Consider the following 24,376-nt stretch of genomic DNA (forward strand, 5'->3'; position numbering starts at 1 on the left):
GAATGTATTGTCTATGTTTACCACTTCGTACCTACCATGCCATTTCTTGTCCTGTCATCTAAATTTTCAGCACACACACAAACACACACTTGTACATGTATGCATTATCTCTATCATCTGTCAAATGAGCAGCTGGAGGGCATGAGATTTTTCTTAAACTTTTTAATGTCTTTTATAGCACCTACAAATGTACGTCTCTCCAGCTGGTTTTCAATTATAGTTTTCACAGATCAATCCATCTACTAGAATATAATCAACCTTTTTCCTTCAAAAAATGTTTTAAAATAATCTTACACATGAGTTTTCAAAATGAGTTTTATATCCTTTGACCAATACCTCTCCAACCCACCCCTCCTCCCAGCCTATAGTAACCACCATTCCTCTTCTATGCGTGGGAAGTTCTTAGATTCTACATATAAGTGATACCATGTGGTATTTGCCTTTCTGTGCCTGGCATATTTCACTTAACATAATGTTCTCTAGGTTCATCTACCTTATCACAAACGATATCATTTCCATCTTTTTAAAGGCTGAATTATATTCCATTGTATATATATACCACATTTTTTTTTACCCCTTCATCCACTGATGGACACTTACATGGATTCCATCATTTGCAACACAAACCAGAAGTTTAAAACGCTCATTGGTTGGAGTACAAAAAACAGTTTCTAATAATTTCTGGACTAAAACTTTCTCGAGTTAATGCTAACACTTATAATTTTTTATTTTTAGTAAACCCTAATCTATAGATTTTAATGATTTTCAGAAAGCTACCCTTTGAAAAACAGTTTTTCTGTGGGATATATTCCAGAGAATGGCTATTCTCATTAGGTTAAATATACTGTCAATGTGCTGAAATTTCTCTGCACTCACACCTATAAAGTTAACAATCAAAGTACTCATTGAATCGTGTTACACAAACCCAAGACTAAAATATGTCAGAACTTCCTGCCATTAACACTGCATATTACTTCCTCAGGAAACAATGAAAATATGACACTCATATTAATCTGACTCTATTGCAATCAGATTCCTGAGATACAGACTGCTCAGCATTGTAAGACACTTAGCTCTAGTCAATCAATCACTCAGGTCAACCAGAAACACCAGGAGTCCTTCACGAATGCTGAAGACATAGATGCCCCAGTGTCTTGGGCCTGTTCTCATCTGGCAATTTAAACTTTGGATCACCAGCATTTTGTTGTGGAAGGAGCTCAGATTTTAGGATCAGAAGAGCTGAGCCTAATTCAAATTCTACAATTTATTGTTGTACAAGTTAGGGCAACTCCTTTGAACCAACTCTCTTTCCTCATCTGAAAAGGAGGGATAACACTGTCTACCTCAAATAAGATTGTTCCAAGGGTTAAAGTAGTGTGTATAAAAATCTGTATGCTATTAAGCATTTTAGAGATATCAGTTATTCAGATAGACATAAAAATCAATTTTAAGATATCCAACAACGGCTAGAAATCCTATGTGCTAGTAAAAATCACTGTCAATTAATATTAAATAGCTGAATTTTTCCTTCAATAATATATAAAATTCCTGTTGAATATTTTCCCTGTCATATCTCACACATTTATATAATATTTTCTAACATCCGTCTATGCATATTCCATTTTCAAAAGTCAGTTATTTCATAACAAGGCAAAATACCTTTTGCATGTAACCCTAAGTCAAAGCTAAATGGCAACTCTGTACAGCTCTTCAGGGGAATATGAGCATTTGAACTTTCAAAGGCAATGCCAAATTCCACAAGATCTTTTTCCTAACAATGAAGGGGATTACTTAATCAGAGCTCATTCATAAAAGATTTACATCAACCTTTTTCTCAAATGGCATTTTCTGTAATTCAGTCTGTCTCAAAGTCCTTTTTGTTTTTTTCATTGTTGTTAATTATTAACAGTTTGAGACCTAAACATAAAGCTATACAACCATAACTACATCAGATTTTTGTGAGCTGTTATATTTTAAAATATGTATTTTCAAAAACATTATTCTGATTTTAATGATGTAGGTGCCTAAGTAACAAAAATTTAGATAACAGCATATTTAAATACTGTAAGGACATAGTGGTTTATAAATTTTTACATTATGACAAAGTTATAAATCCTTGTAATTATAATGAACCAATGGAAAATTTGGCCCTTTCTAATATTGCCTGATGATGCTCCTACAAACAATGTTTAAACAGAAATAAATAACAGTCCTATTGCCATCCATTTCACTCTAACAATAAAAATTCACTGAATACCTACTATATGCCAAGCGCTGTTCTAGGTTCCAGAGACTCAGTTAGTAGTAAACAAGCAGAGAGTCTCTGCTTTCACGGGGTTTATATGCTGGTGGATAAGACAGGAAACAAATATGTATTTATAATTTCAGGAAGTGATTGCTATGAAGAAAAATAAAGAGAGGGACATAGAGAGTGACTGAACGTATAGGTAGAGAGGTCAGAGATGGCATTTCTGAGGAAGTATATCACATACATATCTGAAGGAAGAACACTTCAGGAAGAGGAAATAGCAAATGTCCTTACATTTGTTAAGGCCCTGATGTGAAAACAAGCTAGGATATTGGGTAAAACACAAAAACATAATGAAGACTGATACACTTCAAGGGGAATGAGTAAAAAGGAAAATAGTAGGAAATGAAGTCAGAGAACTTGTAAGCCATGATAAAGTTTGTTATAGGAAGCCACTGGAAAGTTATGAGTAAGAAGATAACATGAAACGACTTATCTTTAAAGAATTGCTCCGGTTGCTATGAGGAGAATGAACTACATGAGGACAAAAGAGAAAACAGGGATGTTGGGAAACTACTGCAGTATTCCAGGCAAGAGAGGATGGTGGTTATGACTGGGGTGCTAGAGGGTGAAGGTAGAGACCTAAGAAATGAGCAGGCTCCTATTATATTTCAAAGGTTAAAATGGCAAGGGCTGCTGATAGATTGAATGAGTGATGTGAAGGAAAGAGAAGAGTCAAAGGTGCTTCTTGCTGAAGCACCTGAGTACTATGTGAATGGTGGAGTCATTTACAGAGGTAAAGAACACTTGCAAAAGAGTTGTTTTCATGATAAAAATCAAGAGTTCTGACTTAGAGGTGGTAAGTTTGATCTACCTATTATAGAAAGTGGAGGCATTTAAACATATGAATCTGAACCATTAAATTGAATTAGCTCACCTAAGAAATAAGAACAGAAAGGAAGACATCTGAGAACTGAGCCCTGTGGCTCTGTAATATTTACAAGTACGGAAGAAAAAGAGGAGACAGAAAAGAAGGCTAAGGAAGGGTAGCCACGCACATAACTGAGCTGACTTTATGAATATGAAGCTACTGCTCTCTGCTCTAGATTTCTCCATAGTGAATTGAAGACCCCCCAGAGCACAAGCAATCTACCTCTGTATTTTTCATGTTTTCACAAGAAACTGAAACCCAGGAAAATCAACTAGCTGATGCAAAGTCATGCTACAGAATTAGCATAACCATAACTAGAACCTAAGTCTGCTAATTTAAAAACACTTTATCACTTTGTCATAAAGGAGTACCTAGACAGTGGTAGCAACAACAGAGTAATAGTTTTTAGTTGTATTTACTTCCAAAGATTTGCTAACTTAACACCATGATTGTAAATGAACCTAAAGAACTGTTTAAAAGCCAAACACCATATGTTCTCACTCACAAGTGGGAGCTGAACAATGAGAACGCATGGACACACTGGGTGGAACAACACACACTGGGTCCCGTCGGTGGTGGGTGGTGGGTGGTGGGGGCATAGGCGGAGGGAGAGCATCAGGAAGAATAGCTAATGGATGCTGTGCTTAATACCTAGGTGACGGGTTGATCTGTGCAGCAACCCATCGTGGTAAATGTTTACCTATGTAACAAAGCTGTGCATCCTGCACATGTACCCCAGAACTCAAAATAAAAGCTGAAGAGAAAAAAAAAAAAAACTGTTTTACATCAGCTCCTAGATCAGTGACTAGAACACTTTAGATGCTCAATATTTACCCACTGAAGACATGAACATACTATATTTTTGTCCCATCAAAACAAACTAGTTTATCTTGCATTTTTGAAATTCAGTATGTATTTTAAAACCCAAAGCAAAACCATAAATCCCATTATTATCACATATCTAGGTCTCAAAATTCAGAAGAAAAAGGAAAATGTTTAAATACAGTCTTTATTAAATAAAAATCAAGTAAACCAGCATAAAATAGTAAAAAGTACTCATTTGTTACCTGATAATAACTACAATTTACTATGTATGCCAAAAGAACTCTGAAAATTTTTATCTATGTGTAATTAACAGTAAATATAACAAAGAACAAATTTATTATTATGAAAATGAATGCACATTAAAATAAATGAAAAAGAAAAACAAAACCACAGAAGACATTCCAGTAAATTTTGTCAAGCCTACATGAATATAATTGATGTTGTTACTGTTATTTCTAAATGAAGTTTAAAAAAATTATAGCCAAGTCATATATAAAACTGTGTAGCAAGTGATTAATATTTAAGATACTTTTTTTCCAAGATCATATTCTTATACACAATTAAAGAACTGTAAGCATGGCAAATGATAAGTTACTTTCTATATATGCAGAACCTATAAAAATGGATTAAGGTGCTGTCAACTTTGACTATACTTTTTTTTTTTTTTTCAGATGGAGTCTCATTCTGTCACCCAAGTTGGAGTACAGTGGTGTGATCTCAGCTCCCTGTAACCTCCACCTCCTGGGTTCAAGTGATTCTCCTGCCTCAGCCTCCCGAGTAGCTGGGACTACAGGTGTGCATCACCACATCAATTAATTTTTAGTAGAGACGGGGTTTCACCATGTTGGACAGGCTGGTCTTGAACTCCTGACCTCAGGTGATTTGCCCGCCTCAGCCTCCCACAGTGCTGGGATTACAGGCATGAGTCACCATGCCCAGCCAACTTTGACTATTCTTAACTACAAATAGATTGATAGCATCCCACGACTGATTCTGAAAATCTTAACTACCTGACAACTAGAGGTCTCCTTATGAAGATCTATTTTTGCTTCATGAAATAGAATCTGGATTTATAATAAACAACACACATTCTTATTTTTTGTTAAGAGGTCTCTAAAAATCATTATCTTGCAGCTTGAAGTGTACATCTGCAGATACAGTCAGCCCTCATAGCGGGATTCAGCATCTGCAGATTCAACCAACTGCAGATTGAAAATGTAGTTAGGCCTACAATGATTGCATCCTTACTCGACATGTATAGACTTTTGTTTCTTGTCATCATTCCCTAAACAGTATAGTACAATAACGATTTACACAGTATTTACATTTTATTAGGTATTTTAAGGAATCTAGAGATGATTTAAAGTGCATGGAAGGATGTGTGTAGGATATATGCAAATACTATACTATTGTACATAAGGGACTTGAGCATCCCCAGATTTTGGTATGCCCTGGGGTCCTGGAACCAATCCCCTGCAGACACCAAGGACAGATTGTACTTTCTGTCAATTAAGATAACCTTATGACGACTTGGAACACTTTTCAAAAATAGAAGAGGAACTAGTAAAAAATTTTAGATCATACCAGGATCAGCAAATAAAAAATTATTAATTTACTCACTATCACCTATATGTCTTGAGAAAATGATATTGTGCTTGTGGTAAAACATTGTGTTCTTTCACATACACAGGCCATGTTGCAGATTCAATATTACACTGAGAGCACTTACAGTTGATAACTGACACACCTCCTAAGGCCTTCCCTCTCAGAAAACATTATAATTTAAAAAATGACACTAGCTTCTGAAAGACATCAAGACACCGACATTTTCATCTGCATGACACATGGCAGCCTAAGGTTTTGTAATCCAAGGCAATGTACACGAGTGTGACTTTACATTCTTACACCAAGTTGGCTGAAAATAGACTCCATTCATATCTGTTTATATTCTAAGATAAGTGCTTTCTTCAAGTAAGAACAGGAATACGCACTGCATAAAATCCTATTATTCATCAGAGGAACTGAATGAGTCAGAGGTAGGAACAGCAATCACTGGACATTAAGTATCCAATGTTCTAATTCAGACAAGTGCCTTAAACTAATGACATCCATTAAATTGAGTGAGTCTTTGATAAACAGCAGTGGACAGCACAAAAAGAATAAATTAGTTGACAGGCAAGATCTTCTTTTTTATTAAATTTTTTTATGTCCATAGGTTATTGGGGAACAGGTGGTATTTGGCTACATGAGTAGGTTCTTTACCGGTGATTTGTGAGATTTTGGTGCACCCATCACCCGAGCAGTATACACTGCACCTAATTTGTGGTCTTTTATCCCTCACACCCTTCCCACTTTCTCCCCAAGTTCCCAAAGCCCATTGTGTCTTTCTTTCTTATGCCTTTGCATCCTCATAGCCTAGCTCCCACGTACAAGTGAGACATAACATGTTTGGTTTTCAGTTCCTGAGATACTTCACTTAGAATAATAGTCTCCAATCTCATCCAGGTCACTGCAAGTGCCATTAATTCATTCCTTTTTATGGTGGAGTCGTATTCCATCATACACACACACACACACACACACACACACACACACACACACATATACAGATATATCTCACAGTTTCTTTTTCCACTCATTTATTGATGGGCATTTGGGTTGGTTCCACATTTTTGCCATTGCAAATTGTGCTGCTATAAACATGCATGTGCAAGTATCTTTTTCATATGATGACTTCATTTCCTCTGGGTAGATACCCAGTAGTGGGATTGCTGGATCAAATGATAGTTCTAATTTTAGTTGTTTAAGGAATCTCCACACTGTTTTCCATAGTGGTTGTACTAGTTTACATTCCTACCAGCAGTGTAGAAGTGTTCTCTCTTCACCACATCCACACCAACATCTATTATTTTTTCATTTTTTCATTATGGCCATTCTTGCAGGAGTAAGGTGGTATTGCATTGTGGTTTTGATTAGCATTTCCCTGATCACTAGCATTTTGATTAGCATTTCCCTAATCATTAGTGACATTGAGCATTTTTTTCATATGTTTGTTGGCCATTTATATATCCTCTTTTGATAATTGTCTATTCATGTCCTTAGCCTACTTTTTGATAGGATTGTTTGTTTTTTCTTGCTAATCTGTTTGAGTTCATTGTAGATTCTGGATATTAGTCCTTTGTCACATGTACAAATTGTGAAGATTTTCTCCCACTCTGTGGGTTGTCTGTTTACTCTGCAGACTGTTGCTTTTGCTGTGTAAAAGCTCTTTAGTTTAATTAAGTCCCAGCTATTTATCTTTGTTTTTATTGTGCTTGCTTTTAGGTTCTTGGTCATGAAATCCTTGCCTAGGCCAATGTCTAGAAGGGGTTTTCCAATGTTATCTTCTATAATTTTTATAGTTTCAGGTCTTAGATTTAAGTCCTTGATCCACCTTGAGTTGATTTTTGTATAATGTGAGAGATGAGGATCCAGTTTCATTTTCCTACATGTGGCTTGCCAATTATTCCTGCACCATTTGTTGAATAGGGTATCCTTTCCACACTTCATGTTTTTGTTTGCTTTATCGAAGATCAGTTGGCTGTAAGTAATAGGGGTTTATTTCTGGGTTCTTTATTCTGTTCCATTGGTCTATGTGCCTATCTTTATGCCAGTACCATGCTGTTTTGGTGACTATGGCCTTAGAGTATAGTTTGAAATCAGGTAAAGTTTTATAGCTAAGGATACAGAGACTTGCTTGTCACATGAAAGTTGGGAAAGCCCTGCCAAACAAGCAGAAGTAAAACAAAAGTGTACTGAGTTTTAATAAAACTCCAAACTAGCTACTATCTGTCTAAATTTCCGACTGGACAGAGATGACTAGCCCCTACCTGCCAAGTAGAGGTGGTATCCTTACTAATGGAAGATAACATCTAGGGTACCAATAAAGGGTTGCTAGACACAAAGAGGCAGAAAAATATGACCCAACAATCAAGGGGAAAAAAAAAAAGCAGAACCAGAAATGTTGGTTCACAAATAAGAACTTTAAAACAACTAAAATTAATATGTTTTTTTAAAAAAAGAGTAGAAAATTGGGGAAAATGAATTAAAAGATGGATAGTTTCACCAAAATTAGAACTGGCGAAGAAGAAGAAGAAGAAGAAGAAAGAAGAAAGAAGAAAGAAGAAAGAAGAAGAAGAAGAAGAAGAAGAAGAAGAAGAAGAAGAAGAAGGAGGAAGGAAGAAGAAGAAGAAGAAGAAGAAGGAGGAGGAGGAGGAGGAGGAGGAGGAGGAAGAAGAAGAAGAAGAAGAAGAAGAAGAAGAAGAAGAAGAAGAAGAAGAAGAAGAAGAAGAAGAAGAAGAAGAAGAAAGAAAAAAGAAGAAGAAGAAGAAGAAGAAGAAGAAGAAGAAGAAGAAGAAGAAGAAGAAGAAAGAAGAAGAAAGAAGAAGAAGAAGGAGAAGAAGGAGAAGAAGGAGAAGGAGGAGAACGAGGAGAAGGAGAGGGAGAGGGAGAGGGAGAGGGAGAGGGAGAGGAAGAGGAAGAGGAAGAGGAAGAGGAAGAAGAATTAAATAAATATCCTAGAACTGGAACATACAGTATCTGAAACTAGGAACTCCATGAATGGGTTTAACAGCAGACTAGAAGAAATATGTGGGACATGGTCAAAGGGTTTAATATATGTTTAATTGGAGTACAAGAAAGAGAGAAAAGATAAAATAGACACAATATCTGATGAGATAATAGCCAAGCAGTCTCCTCAAACTAATAAAAGGCATTAACTTGCAAAAAAGCTCAGTGAACCCCCAAATAGAATGAATACAAAGAAAAATATACCTAGGCACATGTTAGTTAAACTGTTAAAATCTAAAGGCAAAGATAAAAATCTTAAGAGTGGTGAAAGAAGAGGCACATTGATTTAAAAATATAATGGCAATAATAAGATAGACAACTGAGTTTCAAGAGAAACTATGGATGCAAGAGTCCATGGCATGACACAAATGATAAAAGAAAAAGTATGCTAAGCTAGAATTACATACCTAGTGAAAAGGGCCTTTAAAAATTTAAAATAAGAACACTTTCAGACACACAAAAATGTAAAGAATTTCTTTTTAGTAGATCTTCGCTATAAGAAAAACCCACTTTGGGAGGCTGAGGTGGGTGGATCACGAGGTCAGGAGATCGAGACCATCCTGACTAACACAGTGAAACCCCATCTCTATTAAAAATACAAAAAATTAGCCAGGCGTGGTGGCAGGCGCCTGTAGTCCCAGCTACTCAGGAGGCTGAGGTAGGAGAATGGCATGAACCTGGGAGGCAGAGCTTGCAGACAGCAGAGATCACGCTACTGCACTCCAGCCTGGGCACAGAGCAAGACTCCATCTCAAAAATTAAAAAAAAAAAAAAAAAAAACCCAAAGAAGTTTTTAAAATTAAAAGAAAAGGATCCCAGATGAAAGGATAAATGTTTAGGAAGAAATAAAGGGCACTCAAAATAATAAATATGTAAATAAAGGGAATGTTGATGCTTAAAACAATTTTAAAACAATAATTACAAAGTCTTGTGAGTTAATACACAAAGGTATAACTACATGATAACAATGGTTTAAAAAGACAAAAGAAGAAGTAAATGAAATTAAAGTGATGTAAGGTTCCTGCACAGTTTGGGAAATGGTAAAAGCACCAACAGTAAGGTAGATTGTAATAAGTCACAGATGCCTATGGAAATAAAGTGTGGCTACTGAAAAGTTAACAGAGGAGAAAAAAATAGAATGAAAAACACTTAATCCAAAATAAGTCAAAAAGAGGAGAATAAAAAACAAAGAATATGTAGGATAAATAGAAAACAAATACAAAAAAGTAAAAATTAAAATATATCACTAATAGTATTAAATGTAAATGGGGTTGGTGTGGTGGCTCACGCATGTAATTCCAGCACTTTGGGAGGCTGAGGTGGGCAGATCACTTGAGATCAGAAGTTCGAGACCAGCCTGGCCAACACAGTGAAACCCCATGTCTACTAAATGTACAATAATTAGCCGGGCGTGGTGGTGAGCGCCTATAATCCCAGTTACTCGGGAGGCTAAGGCAGGAGAATTGCCTGAACCTGGAAGGCAGAGATTGCAGAGAGCCAAGACTGTGCCAATGCACTCCAGCCAACACAACAGAGTAAAACTCCATCTCAAGAAAAAGAAAATGTAAATGGACTCTATACTCCACCTAAAAGGCAGAGACTGTTAGACTCAATTAAAAATAAACACCAGTGAATCAACTATATGCTCTTTATAAAAGACATGTTTTAAATATAAGAACACAAGTTGAAACTAAAAGGATTAAAAAAGACATTACACAAACACTAACCACATAACTTTGGGTAGTTATATTATATTAGACAAAACAAGAATTCCACTTTCAATAATGACAGAGTAGATTGTATTGGACCAACACTCTGACAGGTAACAATTACACTCTGGAAAAAATATTAAAAACAATAATCGGAAGGCAGTGGATAGCTACCAAAAGCAAGCAGAAACTGGAGAGTCAACATGTGGAAGAAAGATACAGCTCTGAGTAAATTTCCCACTTTTATGGCTTTTTCATTGAGGACAAATTTACAGCTGGAGTACTAAGAAAAACAGACAGAATTAAGCAGAGAAATAGACAAACCTACAATCATAGTGAAGGTTTTAATATTCCTTTCTCAGTAACTAGCAGAACAACCACAGGAAAAAAAATCAACTAGCAAATATATAAAAAAATCTGAAAACACTATAACCATTTTACCAAATTGACATTTATAAAACCTTACTTCCATTCCAGCAGCTAGAGAATACACATGTAAGTGCACACCATATGTTCAATAAAAGTCACCCATATGCTGGGCCAAAACAAATCTCAATAAATTTCCAAAGATTTAATTTCCAAAGTGTTTGCCATATAACCACATGGAATTAAATTATAAATCAATAATGATAATTATAATAGATATTACAGCAATTCTCAAACATTAATAAATATCAAAGTAGACTTTCAGGTAAAAACATTTTAGAGACTAAGAGGGAAATAATATTCAAAGGACCAGGCAACTTTCACAATTTTTAGAACTGATAGCTGATGAACCCTCCAGTTCAAACTATAAATTATTAGGAAATACAGGAGAATGTGATTAATGACATCCTGAAAATATAATCAACAAAATGCAAATGATGGAATCCTCTTCAGAACAAATGATTATCTTTTTTCAACAAATATATAGCAAGGAAAAACACGAAAACTATTGATTAAATAAATTAAGAGACATGGCCATCTTTTGCCATATAGAACTTAAGCAGATCCTGATTCAGATAAACTGTAAAAAAAAAAAAAAAAGAAAGAAAGAAAAAAAAAAGACACTATAGGGAAATGTAGATACTTGACAGGATACTGAATAATATTAAAGATTTATTTAATAACAGTGTTGTGGTAGGTTTTTATAATGTATTTTTAGAGATACACCCTAAGATACTCATAGATAAAATGGGATGAAAAGATACGAGGTTAGGTATTTGCTTCAAAAATAATACAGGGATGGGGTAGCAAGTGGTTTGGTGGTTGATGAAACAATATTGGTCATGAGTCGATAACTGCACAAACTAGGTGGTGGATTTCACTAGAACTCATTCTACATTCTCTCCACTGGTGTTTATGGATAAAATTCTCCATTATGAAAGTTTTTTTTAACAAATGAAAAGGCTTATCACCACAGTGCCATGAATTATTATATACGACATGAGTTATGAAAGGTGGCTTTGTTCCAAAAATATAAATAAATATATACAAGTATGTTTGTTCTACAAGTACATCTCAACACTGTTTCATCGACACTTGGCATTTGATGATTCTTTGGAAAAGAATTTGTTGAATGAATAAATAGGAGAAAACAGTTACTTCAAGGTTGTAGGTTTATGTGTGTGTGCACGTGTGTGTAATTTCCCTGATTACTAATGACACTGAGTACTTTTTCATATGTTTTTAATATTTGGATTTCCTTTTGGGCAAAAAGGCTATGTATGTAACTAAGCAAAAAGCAATAGCAACTTAAAATATTTTTTCACGTGTGCTAGATAGATGCTACTGTCAATTATGTGGGTTGTAAATGTAATTTTTCTTACTCTGCACTTTTCTATTCTCTTAATGTTGTGTACCGATGGATTAAAAACACCTTACTTTTAATGTAGTCAAATAATTAAATGTTTTCCATTTGAATTATTTTTTGTTTCTTGTTTTAGAAAATAATGCCTGCTCTGAGATCATGAAACAATGCCCTTATATTTATTTTTAAAGCTATATTACTTTGTTTTTTACATTTAGTACTATGAGTCATCTGAAATTCAGTTTTTGACTACGGTGTTACATAAGGGTCAAATTTTATTTTTTCTTCAGATGAATATCTACTTATCCCCTTATAATTAATTGAAAAAATTCATTTTTCTTAATACCTGCAATGTCCCCTTTCATAAATATGTCACCTTACATGTATAAGTCTATTTTGAAGTACCATTCTGTTCTGGTCATGTTACTTTATCTTTGTGCCCATACCACACTGCTTTAGTAACTATAAAGTATAACACATCCTGCCACCTATTCTTCATTATGTACGACTGACTGTCATGACTATTGTTATCCTTTGTAATCCATATACATTTTAGAATCACATTATACATTTCTTTATAAAAGCTAATATGATTTTGAATCAGTTTGCATATAAATCCATTTGAGGAAAACTGGTATTTTGACACTATCGAATAATTCAATCATGAACAATTTGATCTTCATAATTATTTAGGTCTTTCTGAAAAATATTTTCTCATTTTACATTTAAAGTTTTACAGTTTTCTTCATAGAGGTTTCTACACCTTTATATTTATTCCTAAGGACTCTTTATTTTTGATGTTATAATCTTTAAAAAATTTTATTTTCTTACTGGTTAATGTTGGAATATAGAAATACAGTTGGTTTTGTATATTGATTTTTGTATCCAATAACCATCCTAAGCACTTTTTAAATTTATAACTCATCAGTGGGCCACCTTGTATTTACTGCATATACAATAATACCATCTGTTAATACAAAGTTTCATTTCTTCCTTTGCAATCTTTATCCATTTTCCTTTTCTTATCTTAGTATACTGTCTTGAATCTCCACATAATGATGAACCAAAGTGGTAATAACAGGCATTCTTGTCTCATTTCTGATTTCAAAAAGGAAATTTTAAATATTTTACTTTAAGTATAATATTTGCTATACACTTTTTGTAGATATTCTTTTTGAAATTAAAGAAATTCCCTTCCATTCTTACTTTATAACCAGTTTTTTTCATAAATGAATGCTGATTTTGGTTTGTCAGGTTTTTTCTTTCTAGTCATCTATGGAGATGGCTTTTCTACTTATTCTGATGATATGGTAAATGAATTTATTTTTTAATATTAAAACATGCATTCCTTAGATAGACCCCATTTGGTCATATTATATTTTCCTTTTTATTTATCACTTGATTCTCATAACATTTCCCCTCCTCAGGATATTTAAAACTATGTTCAAAAGTAAGCTTATCCTATACTTTTTCATTCTTGTATTATTCTTGCTGGGTTTTGGTATCAAGCTTGTGCTGGTCTCACATCATGAATTGGGAAATACCCCCTCTTTTACTTTCTCTGGAGTAGTTTGTGTAAAAATGAAGTGTTTCTTCTTTAAATGTTTGTTAGAACTTGCCACTAAAACCAAACAGATCTATCATTTCTTTGGTGGAAAGCTTTAAATTGTGTATTCAATTTCTCTTATATTAACTCAATTTTTGATTTTTTTCTTGTATATATTTCTTAAAGTTATATCTTTCTAGGAATTTGTTAATTTCTCCAAAAACTGTCAAGTTTATTGGTAAAGTTGATCATAATGAACACTTACCTTTCAAAAAATGTATAAGCCATTTTGTCTTGTCCCAGAAACTTACTTTGCCTTCTCATTGAAAACCACAATCATAGAAATAGAAACAACTTCAAATAGCCCAGAAGGTTCAGCAATCTGTATTTAAAATTATCTAAGAAAGATGGCTGTCTGGAATTAAAGCGCTCTAAAGCTGAAATCACTACTTCTTTCTTTGGTAGTTTGTTTCATTTCAAGTTCATTCATTTATTAAGCAAAGTTGCAAGATACAAAGATGAGAGTCCTTGCTGTCAAGATACTTGCTGCCTGTAGGAAGAGATGTTCTAATAAAGAAACAAACATAATCTCATGAGATAAATACTACTCTGTGTATGATACAGACAAGGACAAGATGCCATGAAAACTGAGAGGAGAAGTATTCTTACTCTTCTTTTAGGATTGGACTTTCTGTGTTGGCAAGAATAGTTGAGCAGTAAAAGTTGAGGAAGCAGAGGGATGCAGAGATAACATCCCAAATGGATGTATATGTCATACCTAGGACATATAGAGTGAATTAAGTGTATGTTGGGGTACCATCAACAGCTTTTAAGTGATCTAATTTGCATTTTAGAAAGTTGGAAATAAGGAAAAATTTCAGGCAGTCATAGATGTGTAACTTCAGTAATTTAGAATTAGCTAAAAGAAATATAATCCTACCTATTACCAACATGAAAACCTGTAATCTACAGAAGTTTAAAAATGAAAATTAAAAGGCTTGAGATAACAAGCTGCTTCTCCTAGATAAGTAACAGAGATAAGAGATAAGTAACTTGAGATAACAAGTCAGTTTCTCCTAGATAAGTAACAGAGATAAGAGAGAAAAGGAGTACAGTCAAACATTTCAGTTTCTATACCTATAACAGGATGGTCCATAGGGACATTCAGGCCGGTCATCAGTCTCATCTTGGTCCACGATTTGTACACCTCCATAATCACTATCACCAGGATGGCTAAAATGTTGAAAATGAACAGGATTCTTCCTAGGAGGGCGACAAATATACTGTCAGAAAAAATAAATAGGATATTCTAGATTTTTAGTGGATATAGCAATCCACATCTGACTATTCCTGAACATAAACCAACATGCTACATTGATGACATAAGCACAGATTACATCAATATGCTAAATTGATGACATAAAGTTGATGACATCAACTCAGTACAGGACTCTCACAGTAACATAATACATTTCTGGTGTCATGTGATAAGCCATGAGTATCAATAGACAACTTGCAAACAGTACTATATATATGACACATATGTATGTAAGCATATAACATAAATATCATAAACATATATAGCTTTTCAAAACTTTTAATAAAATGAACACATATATTGTTCCCTCAGCTAAGATAAAAAACAGAATATTGGCCGGGGGCGGTGGCTCAAGCCGGTAATCCCAGCACTTTGGGAGGCCGAGATGGGCGGATCATGAGGTCAGGAGATCGAGACCATCCTGGCTAACACGGTGAAACCCGTCTCTACTAAAAAAAAAAATACAAAAAACTAGCCAGGCATGGTGGCGGGCGCCTGTAGTCCCCGCTACACGGGAGGCTGAGGCAGGAGAATGGCGTAAACCCGGGAGGTGGAGCCTGCAGTGAGCTGAGATCCGGCCACTGCACCCCAGCCTGGGTGACAGAACAAGACTCCATCTCAAAAAAAAAAAAAAAAGAACATTTCCAACATCCTAGAAAGGTCCCATGTGCCCTCTTCCAATCACTAAATCCATTTTAGTACCCAAAGGTAACTATCCTAACTTCTAAAAGTGTGTTTCAAACTTTTCAGTCTCAAGACTCCTTTATAAAAAAAAAAAAAAGATTAAAACTCCAGAGAGCTTTTGTTTATATAGGATATTTACCCTATTAGAAATTATAAATGAGAAATTGAAAAAGTGCATTTATTGACTTAAATAGAACAATAATAAACCCTTTACATACTATCATAACATGTCTTAACATAAATAATTATTAACTTCCAAGAAAAAATTCTTGTTTTATACTATGGAAATTTCTTTAATCTCTACTTTAGAGAAGGCATTTGGCTTCTCATGCCTGCTTCTGCATTCAATCATTAACAACAACACATAATGTGTGGCCTCTGGGAAACTCCACTGTACACATGTGAGAGAGTGAATGACAGTAAAAAAAAGGCATTCACAAAAAGTCACAATATTATTATGAAAATACTTTTGGGTCAGGTGTGGTGGCTCACACCTGTAATCCTAGCACTTTGGGAGGCTGAGGCGGGCAGATCACTTGAAGTCAATAGTTCAAGACCAGCCTGCCCAGCATGGTGAAACCCCATCTCTACTAAAAAAATACAACTAGCCGTGCTTGGTGGCGCACGCCAGTAGTCCCAGCTACTCAGGAGGCTTAGGCAGGAGAACTGCTTGAACCCAGGAGGCAAAGGTTGCAGCGAGCCAAGATTGTGCCACTGCACTCCAGCCTGGATGACAGAGCAAGACTCCATCTCAAAAATAAATAAATAAATAAATAAAATACAATTGACCTAACAGATTTCTTAAACGTGTTCTGGGGACATCCAGGGATCTCTGGATCATACTTTAAGAAGTGATATTATAAAACAACAGATCAGTATTGTCTGTCTTTGAACTTAAATGAAAATATATACTCGTATATACTTCTTTGAACCAGCCCTTTTATGTTTATATGATTAATTCATGTTGTTACATGTAGCAGTAAGTACGTTTTCAATACCATGCAGTAATAGCATCACCCATTTGATGATGGTATTATAATTTATCCATTTTACTACCGATAAACTTTTGGGTCCATTTCAGGTATTGACTTCTATAAATAATACTGCAAAGAGCATTCTAGTATAAGCCTTTTGATGCACATCTATATGCATTTTCCTGGGGATATAGTTAAGAATAGTCACAGGGTACACATATGCTCAGGTTTGATAAATACTGCCAAATTGCCAAAATGACTGTATTAATTTTCACTCCCAGTAGAAGGTTATTAGAGTTCCAGTTTTTCAACAACCTCACCAACATTTAGCACTGTTACGTTTTTTGTTTTTTGTTTTTTTTTCTTGTGGCAGTATTTATAGCAGAGATCGGCAAACTATGAACAGCAGGCCAAATCTGGCCCACTGTTTTTTTTAAACTGTGCTAAGAATATATATGTAACATAAAATTTACCATCTTAACAATTTCTATGAGCACAGTTCAGTAATGTTAAGTATATTCACACTGTTGTGCAACCAATCCCTAGAATGTTTTCATCTTGCAAAACTGAAAACTCTATACCCATTAAACAACAACTTCCCAGCTCCTGCTCTCCTCCCCTGGAATCCACCATTCTGATTTCTGTTTCTCCCCACAGCCACTGGTAACTGCCATTCTAATTTCTGTTTTTATGAATCTAACTACTCTAGATACCTGCTACAAGTAGAATTATGAAGTATTTATCTTTTTGTGACTGGTTTACTTCACTTAGCATCATGTCCTCAAGGTTCATACACATAGGAGCATGTGTCAGAATTTCCCTTCCTTTTAAGGCTGAATAATATTCCATTGTATGTATATACCAAATTTTCTTTATTCCTTCAATAATTGATGGACCTGTGGGTTCCTTCTACCTCCTGGGTATTGTGAACATAGTGCTGCTATGAACTCTTTGAGATTCTGCTTTCAATTCTTATGGATACAGACCCCAAAGTGGAACTGCTACATCATATATTAATTCTATTTTTAATTTTTTGAGGAACTACCATACTGTTTCCCACAGGGGCTACACCAATTTACATTCCCACCAACAATGCACAAAGATTCCAATTTTTCCACATCTACACCAACAATTGTTATTTGTGTTTCATTTTGTTTTTGAAAGTAGCCACCCTAATAGGTGTGAGGTGATATCTCAAGGTGGTTATGGTCTGCATTTCCCTAATGTTTAGTGATGCTGAGCATTTTTTAATATGCTTGTTGGTCATTTGTATATTATCTTTAGAGAAATATCTATTTAAGTTCTTTCCCCCAATTTCAAATTGGGTAATTTTTTTTTGGTTGTTTAGTTATAGTTCTTTATGTATTTTAGACATTAATCCTTATCAGATATATAATTTGCAACTATTTTATCCCATTCCATAGTTGTCATTTCACTCTGTGTTGATTTTGTCCTTTCATGTACAGAAGTTTTTAACTTTAAAAAGTCCAATTTGTCTATTTTTGCTTTTGTTGTCTGTGCTTTGGTGTCATATCCAAGAAATCTTTGTCAAATCCAATGTCATGAAGCTTCTCCCCTAATTTCTTCTAAAAGTCTTATAGTTTTAGATGTTTACAGTTTTATATTTTAGATTGTTTGATCCATTTTAAGTTATATTTTGAAAACAGGTGTAAGGCAAGCAGACAACTTCATTCTTTTGCATGTGAATATGCAGTTTTCTGAGCACTCTTTGTTGAAAAAAAATCTGTCCCTTCCTCTTTGATTTGTCTTGAGACTATTGTTGAAAAATTATTTAACCATATATGTGAGGATTTATTTATAGGCTCTCTAGTCTATTCCATTTATCTGTATGTCTATCTTTATGCCAGTACCACACTGTTTGGATTACTGTAGCTTTGTAATACATTTTAAAATCAGAAAGTGTGAGGCCTCCAACTTTGACCATCTTCAAGATTGTTTTGGCTACTTGAGATTCCTTGAGATTCTACATTATTTTAGAATAATTTTTTTCTATTTCTGAAAAAAAAAATTACCATTAGGATTTTGATAGAGATTGCATTAAATACTACCTTGAGTAGTAGTATTAACATCTTCACTGCCTGTGCTGTCTATGGCTGCTTGCACACTATGACAGCATAATTAAGCAGTGGCAACAAAGACTGTATGGCCCAAGAAGCCAAAAATATTTACTGTCTGGCACTTTTAAAAGTTTGACAACCACTGATCCGTAGTATTATTTTTTAAAATGTGTTTCCCTAAATGACTAACAAGCATTAAACCTTTCTTGTATGCTTTTTGGCCATTTCACTATCCTCTTTTGTGCAGTGCCTTTTGCTCATTTTTTTTTCTTAACTGAGTTGTCATTTTCTTATTGGTTGCTAGTTATTTACTTTGGATACAAATTATTTGACATACGTATAACAAATATCCTCCTCTACTTTGTGCCTTGCCTTTTCACCCTTCTAATGTTATATTTAAATATAACATAAAGGGTAATTTTAATTTTAATTTTGTCCAGCTGATCAACTGGATAACATGATTATGATTACTTCATTTTATAACATGCTTAAGAAATCTTTGCCCAATGTCATGAATATATTCTGTGTTATCCTCTGCTACCTTTACTTTATATGTTTTACAAAAATCTATCTGAGATTTATTTTGTGATAGGTATAAGGCAGGAGTTAAGATTCATTATCTTTTCATATGAATATCCAATTGCCAAACACCACTCACTGGAAGTTCATGCTTAACCCACAGATCTTCAGTGGTAACTTTGTCATACACACAGACATATAGGTTTGGTTTTGAACTCTTTAATCTTTTGCACTGATTACTGTTTATCCTTGAACCAATATTAAACTGCATTATATATGGTACCTTTATAATAAGGCTTTCTATCTGGTCATGTCTTTCAAGATTGCACTTGAAGATTGTATTCAGAATTCTAGGTCCTTTGCAATTCCTCTATAAAGTCAGCTTGTCAACTTATACACATACACACACATACACACGCATGCACATACACACACCCTACCAGGATTTTGATAAAGACTGCTTTAAACTTACAAAGCGATTTTGAGGAAATGTATATCTTTACAATATTGATTATTGCAATTCATATACCCTTCCTCCCCATTAATTAAAGCCTCATTTAATTTCACCATAATGTTACCAAATATGTCTTTCAGATCTTTTGTTAGATTTAGTTCTAGGTGTTTAAGGTTTTGGTACTATTGTAAATGTTCCCATTTTAATTTTTCTAATATTTATTTTTAGGATATAGAAATATATTTATTTTTGAATGTTCATTTGAATCGAATGACTATGCTAACTTCATTTATTAATTCAGATTATCTTAAGATTATTCTGAATCTTCTCTTATTCCATGCTCATGGATAGGAAGAATCAATATCGTGAAAATGGCCATACTGCCCAAAGTAATTTATAGATTCAATTATTCCCATCAAGCTACTATTGACTTTCTTCACAGAATTAGAAAAAACTACTTTAAATTTCATATGGAACCAAAAAACAGCCTGCATAGCCAAGAATCTAAGCAAAAGGAATGACACTGGAGGCATCATGCTACCTGACTTCAAACTATACTACAAGGCTACAGTAACCAAAACAGCATGGTACTGGTACCAAAACAGATACATAGACCAATGAAACATAACAGAGGCCTCAGTAATAACGCCACACAGCTACAATCATCTGATCTTTGACAAACGTGACAAAAACAAGAAATGGGGAAAGGATTCCCTACTTAATAAATGGTGTCAGGAAAACTGGTTAGCCATATGCAGAAAACTGAAACTGGATCCCTTCTTTATACCATATAGAAAAATTAACTCAAGATTGATTAAAGACTTAAATGTAAGACCTAAAACCATAAAAACCCTAGAAGAAAATCTAGGCAATACCATTCAGGACACAGGCATGGGCAAAGACTTCATGACTAAATTCCAAAAGCAATGGCAACAAAAGCCAAAATTGACAAATGGGATCTAAATAAACTAAAGAGCTTCTGCACAGCAAAAGAAACTATCATCAGAGTGAACAGGCAACCTACAGAATGGGAGGAAATTTTTGCAATCTATGGATCTGACAAAGGGCTTATATCCAGAATCTACAAGGAACTTAAACAAATTTACCAGGAAAAAAAAAAAAATACAACCCCATCAAAAAGTGGGCAAAGGATGTGAACAGATACTTTTCAAAAGAAGACATTTATGCGGCCAAGAAACATATGAAAAAAAGCTCATCATCACTGGTCATTAGAGAAATGCAAATCAAAATCACAATGAGATACCATCTCACGCCAGTTAGAATGGCAAACATTAAAAAGTCAGGAAACAGCAGATGCTGCAGAAGATGTGGAGAAATAGGAATGCTTTCACACTGACGGTGGGAATGTAAATTAGTTCAACAATTGTGCAAGATAGCATGGCAATTCCACAAGGATCTAGAATCAGAAATATCATTTGACCCAGCAATTCCATTACTGGGTATATACCCAAAGGATTATATATCATTCTACTATAAAGACACATGCTAATGTATGTTTATGGCAGCACTATTCACAATAGCAAAGACTTGGAACCAACCCAAATGCCCATCAATGATACACTGGATAAAGAAAATGTGGCACATATATACCATGGACTACTATGCAGCCATAAAAAACAATGAGTTCATGTCCTTTGCAGGGACATGGATGAAGCTGGAAACCATCATTCTCAGCAAACTAACACAGAAACAGGAAACCAAACACTGCATGTTTTCACTCATAAGTGGGAGATGAACAATGAGAACACATGAACACAGGGAGGGGAACATCACATACTGATGCCTGTCAGGGGGTGGGGGCAAGGGGAGGGATAGCATTAGGAGAAATACCTAATGCATGTGGGGCTTAAAATCTAGATGGTGGGTTGATGGGTGCAGAAAACCACCATGGCACATGCGTGTATACCTATATAACAAACCTGCATGTTCTGCACATGTATCCCAGAACTCAAGAGTATAATAAAAAAAAGATTCTGAATTTTCAAAATTATACAATCATGTCACCTGTAAATAATTACAGTTTTATTTTTTCCTTTCCACTTTACATTAGTTATTTCTTTTTCTTGCCTTAGTGTACTGGCTATGATCTCTACTACAATGTTGAATAAGAGTGGTGATAGCAGACATACTGGTTAGTTCTCAACATCATGGGAGAAACTCTAATCTTTCACCATTAAGTATGAAATTAGCTGTTGGTTTCTGTAGATATTCTTTGATTAAACTGAAGAAGTCTTTTCTATTCTTATATAATTAAGAATTTTTTTCATAAACGGGATGTTGAATTTTATCGAATGACTTTTCTCTATTGAGATGACCATTACGAATTTTCTCTTTTAAATTGTGTTATGAACTGAATTGTTCCCCGCCTCCCAAAATTCATATGTTGAAGCCCTAATTTCCAGTGTGACTAATTTGGAGATAGGGCCTTTAAAAAGATGATTAAGGTCAAAAAAGGTCACAAGGGTGGGGCCCTAACCTAATATAACTGGTGTCCTTACAAGATGTGGAAATGAAACCAGGAAGGTATGTGTACAGAGAATGGGCTATGTGAGGACACAGTGAGAAAGTGGCAGTCTGCAAGCCAAGAAAAGAGGTCTCAGGAGAAAACAAACTTGCTGACACTACAATCTAGGACTTCCAGCCTCCAGAACTGTGGGAAAATACATTTCTGTTGTTTAAGCACCCAATCTGGTATTTTGTTATGGCAGCCCTGGCAAATTAATATAATCCAAGGTAACAGAAGGTTTATATACTTCTATTCTGCAAGTTTTTACATTATGGTCCAGATGTGAAACTAAAGCCATTGCATATGTACGAAATTGTTTCAAAAAGCATAAATCAGAACTATTCAAATTTTAAAATATGAGTTATTCAAGTGCTAAAATGGCAAAACATTTTAAAGAGAATATGAATGTGAAATTAACAGAATATGTTAAAATATACTATTGCAATAAAGATATCTATCTTCTAGAAAATCCTGCCATAGGCTTTTAAGATACATGGGGGAACTGAATATTTTATATGTACACACACTGACTAGTGTCTTATTGACACAAAAGACAAACTACTGGAAAGGATTGCTAGGATATTTGGTTTGGCAAGTTGGAATGGCAAACAAATCTTTCTGAAATAGGGCTGTGTAATTATAAACATGTTACTATAAACACTATGGATGAAAGTATAGTCTAAAACTAAGAGATTATAATTCGAATTATCAAAATAAGACATTAGAGTATATAGGGCGGTGTAAATAAATGAAGCAAGTATAGGAGCAACCCATCAATCCAGGATTATTATATTCAGTTGTTTTAGAGGGTACCATGATGATTCAACACACCATTAGAAAAATATAAAGAAAAACGCACAAGTATAAATAAGACAGCTAAACACAACCTAAAATTATAGTTATACTGTATACAACAACTGTTTAGGAAGCGATCTCTCTAATATTTAAGAAAACACTAAATAACAGGTATTTCGATCTGAGGGATTCAGTTTTCATGTCTGGATTCCCAGTATTCAGATCCTCACATTAGTCAGCATGTCTATACATAAAACATTTAATTCTCCCACTGTATCTTAAAAGCCTTAAAAGGATTTTCTAGAAGATATACTGATGAAGTACAAACAGCAGAAACACGATAAAGTCCCTAAGCTTTAGGCCAGTGGGTTTTATTAGGTTTTTAACACACTGTAGCATGTATCTACATAGCTACATGCTATCAAAATAATGGAACTAAATGCTACTGTAATTTCATTTTACCTATAGCAGTTTGCCCCATACATGCAGGATGTCCTCTTGACCTTGTTTCCTTCAGAACCTTGTAGAACTGAATCAGTCGCCTTTGCATGCAAAGTTTCAGGACTGGAGGGATTAGAGCTGGACTCAGAATGAGACCCTTGAGACTCATCCTGGAATGACTCGCCCTGGGCACTCGAGCAATTTTCAGAACAGCTCATTGCCTCATCTTCTTTATGTGGTGTTCTTTTAGTGGCAATTTTATGTTTAGAAACTTTACCAAGTTCCTCTATTGGAAGTTTGTTTCTCTGTGCACTAGTCTTAATATTATTTATCTCTGTGTTACTTAATGTGGCTGCAGAAAATGATTGTGGCATTTCCTGTAAAACAAATATGAAAAACATCAGAAATAAATGAAAACTTTTTTAAAGATATGAGCATAATAGCACAAAACTACAAGACCCATGCAAAATGTAAACTTAAAACTTCAAGATTCACATTTTAAAGTTATCAAATGCCACTATTTTCTATGTGCTTAGTTTAATAACTTAAAACATTTTTAGTTACTAGAAAAGGAATTTGGCCAGGCATGGGGCTCATGCCTGTAATCCCAACACTTTGGGAGGCTGAGGCGGGTGGATCACCTGAGATCAGGAGTTTGAGACCAGCCTGGCCAACATGGTTAAACCCCGTCTTCACTAAAAAATATAAAAAATTAGTTGAGCATGGTGGTGGGTGTGTAATTCCAGCTATTTGGGAGGCTGAGGCAGAAGAATCGGTTGAACCTGAGAGGTGGAGGTTGCAGTGAGCCGAGATTGCGCCATTGCACTCCAGCCTGGGCAACCAGAACAAGACTCCATCTCAAAAAAAAAAAAAAAAAAAAAGAAAGAAAGAAAATAAATTTACAGTTGTATCAAACCTTTACAATCATGT

The 24,376-nt window shown here is 34.7% G+C and overlaps 1 protein-coding gene across 2 annotated transcripts in view; it reads right to left on the minus strand.

The window, feature by feature from the left end:
* Positions 1-24,376, minus strand: part of APLF (aprataxin and PNKP like factor) — a 95,430-nt gene that overhangs the window by 14,464 nt on the left and 56,590 nt on the right. For both annotated transcript variants that reach the window (XM_015112593.3, XM_028832435.2), the window contains exons 7-8: positions 23,468-23,823; positions 14,794-14,919 (exon numbers count right to left, since the gene is read on the minus strand). In XM_015112593.3, coding sequence (XP_014968079.2) covers positions 14,794-14,919; positions 23,468-23,823 — 482 coding nt within the window. The remainder of the gene's footprint in view (positions 1-14,793; positions 14,920-23,467; positions 23,824-24,376) is intronic.

This window comes from Macaca mulatta, chromosome 13, assembly GCF_049350105.2.
Source record: "Macaca mulatta isolate MMU2019108-1 chromosome 13, T2T-MMU8v2.0, whole genome shotgun sequence".
In the NCBI taxonomy this organism is placed as follows: Eukaryota; Metazoa; Chordata; class Mammalia; order Primates; family Cercopithecidae; genus Macaca; species Macaca mulatta.